A 12,392-nucleotide genomic window follows, 5' to 3' on the forward strand; every position below is an offset into this window, starting at 1 on the left:
CTGACCTATACTAACAACAGCTATTGACAAGATACAGACAGGCCTGTCTTCTTAGCAGAAATATGTATTCGGAATGCTAACAACACTATTTATCAAAGTAATCTTAACAGCTTCAAACAATTATATGCAACGAGCAGTATTACAATTTGTAGGTAAGACAAACAAGAGTGATATTGTGCAGAGCTACTAAAACGAAAACCAATACTACCCTAATGTGTTATTGACTACCTTCTGGTTAAAATAATTTAATTCCATTGCTTCGTGTTAAAAATCAATAGGGCATAAACTTTTATGAAGGTAAAAAATGGAAATACTTCATTTTTTAACTGATAGGCTCTACACCAGCACATTTGCTGTCTAAATAATGCGTTCATAACTCAAGAATTCCATATTTGTTGCAGTTCACAACTCCTCAGACATCACATGAGAGCAGAATCAACTTATGTTTTATTAGCGTTTAACATTTTGTGACATTATGGAAGGTTGAGTTCACATAGTTGTATTTTAATGAATATTCTCCCTTTCAGTGCTGATTTTAAATTATGTGGCAAAAAAGCATCCTAAAGCCCTTTACAAAATGAAAGCCATATGCAAAGTTTGTATCTGTTTGGATTATTATATTGAAAACATTGGGTTTATTTAGGAGAAAAGAATACTGAGGAGGAACATAATCTTCAAGAACAGAAAAGACTTATCAAGAGGAGGGTGATAAACTGTTCTTATCCACTGAGAAAGGACAAGCAGTAATGGGCTTAAATTGCAGCAAGGGTGATTTAGGTTTTCATGAGGAAAATCTTCTAACTGTAAGAGTAGTTAAGCAGTGGAACAAATTAGCTAGAAGGTTATGGAGTGTCCATCGTTAAAGAATTTTAAGAACAGGTTACACAAACACCTTTCAGGGATGGGCTAGATTCAGGGGTGGCCAAACTTTCAGATCCTCTGAGTTGCATATGATAACCTTCAGAAGTTTGAGAGTCAGGCACACCTGTCAGTGCTCAGGACTTCAGCAAGAGCGGGGCTGAAGTCCTGAGTCCCGGCAAGTGTCTCCCATGGGGCAGAAGCCCCTAACCCCACCACTCCTCTGCACTGCAGAAGCCCCAAGCTTCCCTCCCTCCCCCCCATCTGGTAGGAGGAGAATGGTGTGGCTTCACGAGCCACACTTTAACTGTAAAAGAGACGCATGTGGCTCGCGATCAGCAGTTTGGCCATCCCTAGAAGATAATAGTTAGTCCTGCCTCAGTGCAAGGGACTGAACTAGATGACCTATCGAGGTCCCTATGATTCTAGAATTACTAGAATGGAGCCATCTCTGAGATGGAACAGCGCCGCTATTAACAGCGCCCTGCATCATTTTAGTACAGGAAGTGGATAGTGAATCCAGGTAAAACCAGAGCAGCACATTAAGGTAGCTGAAATGTAGTTATTTGCATCGAGAATAGGGCAGGTACTGGAGCTCACTCTTAGGGAAGATGCCAGAGAGGCCCTCTTAACCACATAACTCCTCAAGACTTCGCTCATTTCATCTCCAGGACAGCACTGCAAGCTAGGCTGCGCTGCCTCACCACTGCCCTGCGGGCCCCCTCCTGTACCACCAGTGAGGTCCCTGCCTGCCAGACCCGGGTCCTCCTCCCACCGCGGGGCAGCTCTGCACAGGATCAATGCGCCCCGGGGCAAAGCACCACCCGGACCAAGGGCAGCAGGAGGTGGCCCGATACGCTCCCAGCGGGCCCCGGGTAGCAGCCTCCAGCCAGCCCAGACCAGTGCCGTAACAAGGGCAAGGCAAGTGAGGCACTTGCCTCGGGCGCACAAAGCTGAGGGGCACAGAAAAAGACAAATTAAGTTTTTTAATTCTTATTATTTTATGAAAAATTATAATCACATAATATGCACAGGTTTCAGAGTAGCAGCCGTGTTAGTCTGTATAAGCAAAAAGAACAGGAGTACTTGTGGCACCTTAGAGACTAACAAATTTATTACAGCATAAGCTTTCGTGGGCTACAACCCACTTCTTCGGATGCATATAGATAATATGCACACTGCGTCATGACAAATGTACAATGTAAATGGAAAATAAATAGAATACACCCTACAGTAATTATAAAGCATTGGTTCTCAAACTGGGGGTCGCAACCCGGTTATGTGAGGGGGAGCGAGCCCCGACCCCGGCGCACGGCTGCAAGTTGCGAGCCCCGACCCCTGCGCCGGGCTGTGAGCCCCGACCGAGACGCATGGCTGCGAGCCCTGACCTCTGTGTGGAGCTGCAGGGCTACGAGCCCCAACCCAGGCGCACGGCTGTGAGCTGCGAGCCCCGACCCCTGTGTGGAGCTGCGGGGCTACGAGCCCCGACCGCTTCGCCGGGCTGTGAGCTCCGACCCCGACCCCTGCACCGGGCTGCGAGCCCCGACCCCGACGCTGCGAGCCCCGACCCCTGCGAACAGCTGCAAGCCCTGACCCCGACCCCATCGTGCGGCTGTGAGCCCCGACACCTGCACCGGGCTGTGAGCCCCGACCTGTACCCCAGTGTGCGGCTGCGAGGCGAACCCCGACCCCAACCCCTGCGCCGGGCTGCGAGCCCCGACCCGGACCGTTCATGATGCACTATGATGCACACCTTATATGCATGAGTTGATTTTGTACGCAGATCTTATGATTAAAATAAATAAATGTTCTATTATCATTATTATTCTTGTTATTTACGTTTGTTTTTTTTACAAAGTAACTACTATGAAATTATATGGAGGGGGGAGGGCGCAATTTTATATTCTTGCCTCGGGCCCAGACCACGATTCCCAGCCTGGCTACGTGGCAGCTGCTCCCGTCAAGGGAACGGGGAGGTCCCAGCGTCCGCCAGACGCCCCCCGACCTCCGGCCCCGCCACAGTCTCCGGCCCCGGCCGCTCCGCGCCACCTGCTGCCCCTCCCCGCTCACCTCGGCCGGGACGGGCGGGTTCTCGGCCGCCGCTTTGAGCTCCAGCACCGAGTCCGTCTGTCGGTCGGTGAGAGGCGCCATGGGCCGAGGCCCGCGGTCCCACAGGCCGAGCCTGTCGCGGATCTCCCTGTCGCCCAGCTCCGGGGGCGGCTCCGCCATCCTCACGGCCAGCAGCAGCTGGAACGGGCAGGAGGGGCCACTTCCGGGATCCGGGAGCGTCCGACGCAGCGAGGGGCAGAGAGAGGAGCGGAACCATCTGAACCCGGAAACGCTTCCGGAGGGAACGAGGCACGCGGGAGGGTTCCACGCGCACACAACCAGGGGGAGGAGCTGATCGGGGACGGCAACTTCCGGTGCAGGGAAGGGACTCTTCGAATCCGATAGGGCGGAAGCGCCTTCGCCCTCATGACGTCATTGCGATGCGTAGATGGGCACGGGGCGGGGCCTGCTTGCCCGGCCCGTTATGACCAATGAGCGCAGCAGTCTGCAGCTGTTGCCCGTGCGAAAAGGCGGGAGCGGGAGCAGCGCCGCTTGCCGGCTCCAGGCACCGCAGCCCGCTGCTCAGCTGGGCTGGGAGCCCCGAGCGCTAATCCCGCTCTGTAATAACAACACTGCAGCCGGGGTCAGTGGCACTGCTTGGCCAATTGTGTTCGTCCCCGCAATCCTCCTGCAGCAAAAGGCCCTGGAAGCTACAACCCAAGCACCGCACTGACTTAAAAATAAAGCTTAGTTCTACCCTGATGACCATTAAAACGATGAAACATGAAGTGAATGTAACTATGGCCAAGGCATATGCCCGAGTCTTCAGCCAGCCTGGAACAAGAGTGCTGATTGGCCAGAGACTGAGCACTCAGACCCATCTAGTCAGCTTCAAGGGGTATTAACTCTAAAACCAGCTAATGAGGGGAAACGGGGGCACCATCACTAACCCAACGGAGGCCACTGGGTGGGACCCCTTCATGGCTAGGGCACGTGATACCTGCAGGTGTCTTCACACAATTGTGTAGGACCTGCCTCTTCCCTTCACTCAGACAAGGAGGAAGGTATTTCAATCATCATGCTTTGACACCTAGAATTATGTATCTTCTCTTGGAAATTAAAATTGGTTGTCTTTATTCATTGTATAGTCTCTCAAGGAGCCCTGCAATAGTTGTTATTTTTCCTCAATTCGGTTTATTCACTATTGGACCTTACTATTCAATATTGCCACAGGGCACATTAAACTCCATCATCTTTACTTGTATTTACTCTTCTCATAGAATCATAGAATATCAGGGTTGGAAGGGACCTCAGGAGGTCATCTAGTCCAACCCCCTGCTCAAAGCAGGACCTAATTCCCAACTAAATCATCCCAGCCAGGGCTTTGTCAAGGCTGACCTTAAAAACCTCTAAGGAAGGAGATTCCACCACCTTCCTAGGTAACCCTTCCAGTGCTTCACCACCCTCCTAGTGAAAAAGTTTTTCCTAATATCCAACCTAAACCTCTCTCACTGCAACTTGAGACCTTTACTCCTGGTTCTATCACAGGGGTCGGCAACCTTTCAGAACTGGTGTGCCGAGTCTTCATTTATTCACTCTGATTTAAGGTTTTGCGTGCCAGTAATACATTTTAATGTTTTTAGAAGGTCTCTTTCTATAAGTCTATAATATATAACTAAACTATTGTTGTATGTAAAGTAAATAAAGTTTTTAAAATGTTTAAGAAGCTTCATTTAAAATTAAATTAAAATGCAGAGCCCCCCAGACCAGTGGCCAGGACCCGGGCAGTGTGAGTGCCACTGAAAATCAGCTTGCGTGCCGCCTTCGGCACACGTGCCATAGGTTGCCTACTTCTGTTCTATCATCTGGTACCACTGAAAACAGTCTAGATCCATCCTCTTTGGAACCCCCATTCAGGTAATTGAAAGCAGCTATCAAATCCCCCCTCACTCTTCTCTTCTGCAGACTAAATAATCCCAGTTCCCTCAGCCTCTCCTCATAAATCATGTGCTCCAGCCCCCTAATCATTTTTATTGCCCTCCGCTGGACTCTTTCCAATTTTTCCAAATCCTTCTTGTAGTGTGGGGCCCAAAACTGGATACAGTACTCCAGATGAGGCCTCACCAATGCCGAATAGAGGGGAATGATCACGTTCCTCGATCTGCTGACAATGCCCCTACTTATACAGCCCAAAATGCCGTTAGCCTTCTTGGCAACAAGGACACACTGTTGACTCATATCCAGCTTCTCGTCCACCGTAACCCCTAGGTCCTTTTCTGCAGAACTGCTGCCTAGTCACTCGGTCCCTAGTCTGTAGCAGTGCATGGGATTCTTCCTTCCTAAGTGCAGGACTCTGCACTTGTCCTTGTTGAACCTCATCAGATTTCTTTTGGCCCAATCCTCCAATTTGTCTAGGTCCCTCTAGTGGCACTCACACTGTATCACCTCCTCCCATACTGTGCTGCCCAGTGCAGTAGTCTAGGAGCTGACCTCGTTTGTGAAGACAGGCGAAAAAAGCATTGAGTACATTAGCTTTTTCCACATTCTCTGTCACTAGGTTGCCTCCCCCATTCAGGAAGGGGCCCACAATTTCCCTGACCTTCTTCCTGTTGCTAGCATATCTGTAGAAACTGTTCCTGTTACTCTTAACATTCCTTGCTAGCTGCAACTCAAGTGTGATTTGGCCTTCCTGATTTCACTCCTGCATGCCTGAACAATATTTTTATACTCCTCCCTGGTCATTTGTCCAATCTTCCACTTCTTGTAAGCTTCTTTTTTGTGTTTTAGATCAGCAAGGATTTCACTGTTAAGCCAAGCTGGTCGCCTGTCATATTTACTTTTCTTTCTACACATTGGAATGGTTTGTTCCTGCAATCTCAGTAAGGATTCTTTAAAATACAGCCAGCTCTCCTGCACTCCTTTCCCCCTCATGTTATTCTCCCTGGGGATCCCGCCCATCAGTTCCCTGAGAGAGTCAGTCTGGTTTTCTGAAGTCCAGGGTCCGTATTCTGCTGCTCTCCTTTCTTCCTTGTGTCAGGATCCTGAACTCGACCAGCTCATGATCACTGCCTCCCAGGTTCCCATCCATTTTTGCTTCCCCTACTAATTCTTCCCTGTTTGTGAGCAGCAGGTCGAGAACTTCTCTGCCCCTAGTTGGTTCCTCCAGCACTTGCACCAGGAAATTGTCCCCTACACTTTCCAAAAACCTCCTGGATTGTCTGTGCACCACTGTATTGCTCTCCCAGCAGATATCAGGGTGATTGAAGTCCGCCATGAGAACCAGGACCTGTGATCTAGTAACTTCTGTTAGTTGCCTGAAGAAAGTCTCATCCACCTCATCCCCCTGGTCTGGTGGTCTATAGTAGGTTCCCACCACACCACCACCCTTGTTGCTCACACTTCTACACGTAATCCAGAGACTCTCAGGTTTTTCTGCAGTTTCACTAGTGGAAGAGCTTCAGACTTGCTCTATGTTAATTGTAGCTTTATTTGCCTGTGCAGTAATAAAAGATGCTACATTTTGAACATTAAAACCAACATGAAACAATCTTGCAATTATTTCCCAGTTTATCTTTCAGCTTTGAAACTAGCTTCCTAACTCATTTTTATAGTACTTTTTATACTAAGCACCTTTCTTGCATTAAAAATTGACTTTTTAATTTTACTTTTCCATATTACTTTATGAAGAAAATATACCACTTATCCAGTTAGTTAATTTGGACTTACTGAAAAGTCAGTGTAAGGCATGTGCCTAATAGGGAAATAGCTCTTTAAGGGCTGGTCTACACCCAGCCGCTAGTTTGGCGGCTGGGGATCGAAGTTCTGGGTTCGACTTATCGCGTCTGGTCTGGACGCGATAAGTCGAACCAGGAAGTGCTCGCTGTCGACTGCGGTACTCCAGCTCGGCGAGAGGAGTACCGCAGAGTTGACGGGGAGCCTGCCTGCCGCGTGTGGACCGCGTCTGAACCGCGGTAAGTTCGAACTAAGGTATGTCGACTTCAGCTACGTTATTCACGTAGCTGAAGTTGCGTACCTTAGTTCGACTTGGGGGGTTAGTGTAGACCAGGCCTAAGAGACCCATTGTGGGGGAGGTAGGAGTGAGTTGTGTCTGGATCATTGTTGCTAGGCAGATTAATCAGTCCACATCCCAAAGCTTCTGGAATTGGGAGTGGTAGTTTTGGGTATGCTCTAATAGGTTCCCTGTTGCCGGGGTCAGACTCCATGAGGGCAAGCAGTCAGGCAGCTGCTTTTCAGAGGGCCACGTGTGCTGTGTGAGTTAGGAGCTGAGCTGCAGGATTTTCTTTAACCAATCATTCAGTTAAGTGTATAGATTTAATCAGTTAGCTGACTGGCAAGTAGTGATTTCAGCAGAGGAAGAGTCTGCATAGATTCCAACTAAAGATTCCTACAAGCAAGTGGAGGGAAAATGTTATTTTAGAATCAGCAGACTATAGATTTGCTGATCAAAGACTAACTGTGACTTAGGTGAACAAAACCTAAGCTTTTGGGAACTTTTTCTTCTATGTTTCTATGAGGAGTGAACTCTTCAGATTTTAATTTGTTTGTTTTTTTATGTTTATGTATAACTGAAGGTAATGGCTGTGGATTATAAAACAGCCATGTCATGCTGCTACACCTGCACATATTACTGCAAGCAGTACAAAAAGCTATGTAACACTTCAGTTTATTGGCAATTATAACTACAGCTAACTATAAACATAAGATCTTGATATAAAAAGGCATGGTTAGTACTGTTTTAGAAAACAAATTATACTTTAAATTTCATCTCTAAGTAATGTATTTCAAAATGATCAAGTCACTAAACATTCCTAAATTGTTTGAGTGGTGGTGCTGTGATCAAATTTAATCCAGATTGAAAACTGAAGAGGCTTTTTTAAAATACTAATTATCTGTACTAAATCACACTATACTCAGGCTTTGTCTACTTCTATTGTGATGGAATATGCTGCAGAATTGACTCCTTGGTATGGAGTTGTACTCCATTATCTGAGCTCTTGCTCTTAAAAAAGAAATGTTTCTAGCCCTTGTAGGTATGGAGATAACCTTGAAAATGTAACCCCAGTACAAACTGATGCAGTGGTGCCTGCCAGAGCCTGGAAAGAACTTGAAAATAAGTGAGGTAGATCTGCATTATCTATCATAAGAGGCTCTGCACTCTGATTCCACAGTTAGAGTTGGACTTTTCTAAAATACAGACTTGGCATTTTTGCTATGGCATTCACCATTTTGCAGTAGCTGGGCACACTATAATTGTTTTTTGCCTTTCCTGTCCTGCATCTTGTGCTCTAGCTTTCCCTACAAGGTGTGGTTAATCTGATTACAGTGCATACTTCCTCCTGCACTGTTCCATGGAACCAAGCAACAAAGGTGCAGGGAATGGGAGCTAGAGTTTAGTTTGCAGCCAGGGAGCAACAGGAACCAGAAGTGCAGGCTGGCAGTTTAGGCTGTCTGAAGGAGATACCTTCTTTGGAATATACAATAGGAATGAGGTTCTGGGGCCAGTTGCTTGGACAGTGTCCAAGGAGTATGGCAAAAAACCCTCATCTTCAAAGATGGTCCAAAAATTTGCTACATTTTACAGTCCACTAAGAGTGACAGCTGTGTGGAGGTGCAAAATTCATGATAGAATTAACATTGCTACAGAATGTGCTCTGATTGTGCCTGACCTCTAGGTGCTTAAAAAGGTAGTATTTCAGACAGATGCTGGATGAAGTATTTTATTACAGCTTGAGTCCCTCACAAGCACAATGCAAGTTGCTACTAGTCCCTAACTTTTGATTTTGCCCACCTGCCCCAACTTTGAGAGCCCAATTTATAAATATCCCAAATAACTGGCATTTGATACCTTAGGGTAGTGATTTTCAAACTTTTTTCTGGCAACCCAGTTGAAGAATATTGTTGATGCCCGTGACCCAACAAAGCTGGGGATGAGGGGCTCAGGGCTAGGGCAGAGGGTTGGGCTGCAGGGTGTGGGAGGGGGCTCTGGGGTGGGGCCACGGATGAGGGGTTTGGTGTGCAGGAGGGGGCTCTGGGCTGGGAGTTGGGTACAGGAGAGAGCTCTGGGCTGGGATGCAGGCTCTGGGGTGGAGCTAGGGATGTGGGGTTTGGGATACAAAGGAGGTTTGGGGGAGCTGAGGCAGGGGATTAGGGCACAGGGTTGGGGTGTGGGCTCACCTGAGGGGACTCACAGTCAGCAGTGCAGTGGGGGTGATAAGGCAGCCTTCCTGCCTGTCCTGGCACCGCAGACCACATTGTGCCCCAGAAGCAGCCAGCAACAGGTCCGGCTCCTAGCAGAGGCATGGCCCCCCTACCCCAGCTCCCCCGGGCCAGGAGTGTGGCCAATGTGAGTGCGGAGCTGGTGCTCAGAGCCCCATAGCCTGCTCACCTAGGAGCTGGACTTTCTGCTGGCCGCTTCTGGGGCACAGCGCGGTGTCAGAAGAGGTAGGGACTTTTAATGCCCCGGTTGGTGGTGCTGATCAGAGCCATCGCGACCCAGTGCCTTACATTCCATGACCCAGTACTGGGTCGTGACCCGCAGTTTGAAAACCACTGCCTTAGGGGGAAGAAAGGAACATGCTGTGCCACTGAAGAGAAGCCCGCTCAGGGCAGTTCTAGAGCTACAAGAATAGGCTTCTCTTACTGAACTCCTTCAGAATTGACATCAAGCCTCTCTCAGGTCACATCCCCTTTCTCTACCACCCTAATTGGTAGGTCTCTGCTCCCGTCAAAGTCTGCAGCAGGTTTGTGGTCCTCCCAGCCTCTCCAAAATATGGGAGGAAGGAGACAGAAAGATGGCATTTACCTTCAGCTGCTGGAGTCTCCCAGCAAAGGAGGGGGGATACTAAAGTCCAGCTTTTTAAAGGTATTTAGGTGCCTAAATATGCAGATTGGCATCCAAGTACATTTAAAAATATGGCCCTACATGCCTTTCTTCTATCTCAGCCAGTACAGCAGCATCTCCCTACTTCAAGCAGAGTTAGGGCATTTAAAAAAAAAAAACTAAGACCAAAAAAATGGTTAAACTTTCACGATATTAGTAGGTTGGCAGAATTAAATCACCGTGTTTTACTTAGATCTAGGGCTGAAGAGGATTTACAAACAGTCTTGATTGTTAATTGGGCAATAAGCATTGTTGAAATGGGAAAATCAAGTCGAGTGAGCTTAGAAAATTTATTTTAGCTCCCCACAGGCCAAAGCATCTTAAATAATAAATACATGTGGGGGGAGAATGTAATAAGACACGTTTTCCCATGCAGATAAGGCATGTGAATACAAAGCATAAAAACATTCAGTTTCCCTGTAACATTCCATACGAATAAATAACTTCACTAGCACAATAAATCTATGAGCAGCAGTAACATATTGGGCTGAATGAAACATATGTTCAATATTTCAGAACACACTGATATGATCTAATATGAAAACAAAGTGATGCAATTCTATAAGTCGATGATTTTGGGCACAATAAAGATAGTTGCTTTGGTGATTTTCTTAATATTTGCATATCCCTTTCAATGTGATAAGTTGCAGCATGAAGGGTTAGTAATGTCATTTGACAGGTGGTGCATATTACTGCAAATGAGACAATATACTTGCATATACACTGCCCACAAACTCAACTTTATGGTATAGTGGATTGGGGTAACCTGCCCATTCTGCATATCAAGCAGCATTGAGAATTCAGTCATACCAGAAAAATAACAGAACATTTCTGCAAGAGGCTCATACTATTAATACGAATGTGTAGGTGAAAGTACAATTACAACTGATAATTTCAAACATTTAACTTAGCTTAAATGTCTTTTTTCCCCACAGACTTTTCCTTAAGAGAAGTTGTTTAAGAGCCCTGGCACTGCTGGGCAAGGCTATTTTGATGCCTTCATGCCATTAGGATTGTAAGCTAGTGTTTTCAATATCTGTGGCATGGGATCTCACTCTGGGAAACTGCAAACATTCCTTTTCTCTATAGTTAGATGGGAATGTGGTCCCAAGACTTTTCTGTTGTAACATGGAGTCATGGTTTGGAAAAGGTTGGGGAACACTAATTCTTCCTTAACATCAGGGCAGCATAAGAGACACTGAGAACTGTGAGGACTTCTAAACACTTGTAGTTATGGTCAGGATTTCCATTTTACCCACAGCAACCCTTTGCAAACAAAGGCATTCCAATTGGGATCAAAGATTCTGGTGTTAAGCAGCGGGGGGTACCGAACATCCAAAGGACAGTCTGACCCTTTCTACCATCATGGAGCCCTTGGGTCTACAAGCCTGTCAAACTGGAAGTGAATTAGCTCGTCAGACTTCCCACATGATTTTTGTTACTATTAGCCTATTGAGACTGTCTGAAATGTACATTTTTAGTTACAGGAACCCCATTTTAATGTAGCTAAATGATGAATTACAACATACAGTTTGCAGTACCAGCAGAAAATTCTCTTACTGACCATCCTAATTACACTCTAACCAAATGCCTCAGAACGATCCCTAGGTTCCATTTGTAAGCAAATGTCCCTCAACATGAGCAACAATGCATTTTACTCATTCTAAAAACTGTTTAAGTTCTAAAAAGTTTAAATGATATATCCTTAATTTTGTTTTACATTCTGTACAAAAAATATTTTACAAAGATTTCTACACAAAAGTAGAAGAATTGCAGTAATACAGACAGCACACACGACCATACCTATGCATCATAATTTTTGCCTTAAAAATATTCAAACACTTTGAAAAGTAATGCTTTTACCTTAATGCTTGCTATTTTCAGAAGAAAAGTGCCTTGTGCATTTAAAAAATACCTACTTTGTGCATCTTGAAACCAACCATTTAAACATTGAAATATTAAGAGTTAAATCCATACTAGAACATGAACTGGTTTAAGTGGAATGTATGAATATGCAGGTATTGTAACGAATGTTTCAAGATGGAATCTCCATACACCACAACTAACTGTACACTTAATAATCCTACACTGCAAGCCGCAGTGGATCCAGAATAGGCATTCACTCCCATACTTTTGTAACTGAATAAATTGCATTCATACAGTAATCCTGATACTAATTTTCTTTAGTTTATGGCAGAAAGTTTTGTTGCACAATTCAAAGAAAAAGTAGAACCTACACAGAATTCAACTCATACTGCTCTTAAAAGAAGTTCTATTAAAGTAACTTCAACTGAACTCATTTTGCTAAATGAAAGTATCAACATTGATGAGCACAATTCTCCTAGAATTCTTGTTTAGCAAGGTAGCAATACATTAGATTGCCTCTTTTGGATGTATGCTCTCTGTATGTAAACATCTGCATTTATTGAGCTTTCAGTGGTTCAACAGCCTCAATGTGTAGCATGCATCTTTCAGGTGATGTGTGACAGCCACTAACTGCTTAAAGCAGATCCTCTTCATAAGAATCAAACACGTATTGAAAAATTAATTCCCTCTTGCACAGGAGGCAGATAGGACAGTGAAT

The 12,392-nt window shown here is 45.8% G+C and overlaps 1 protein-coding gene across 1 annotated transcript in view; it reads right to left on the reverse strand.

The window, feature by feature from the left end:
- LOC113406202 (conserved oligomeric Golgi complex subunit 3-like) overlaps positions 1 to 3,089 on the reverse strand; it is a 49,525-nt gene extending 46,436 nt beyond the window's left edge. Inside the window, exon 1 of the mRNA XM_026649483.2 lies at positions 2,929 to 3,089. Within this exon, the coding sequence (XP_026505268.1) occupies positions 2,929 to 3,087 (159 nt within the window). The 5' untranslated portion in view covers positions 3,088 to 3,089. The remainder of the gene's footprint in view (positions 1 to 2,928) is intronic.
- Between the last annotated feature and the right edge of the window lie 9,303 nt (positions 3,090 to 12,392).

This window comes from Terrapene carolina, unplaced genomic scaffold, assembly GCF_002925995.2.
Source record: "Terrapene carolina triunguis isolate 2854851 unplaced genomic scaffold, T_m_triunguis-2.0 Scaffold17, whole genome shotgun sequence".
NCBI lineage: Eukaryota > Metazoa > Chordata > Testudines > Emydidae > Terrapene > Terrapene triunguis.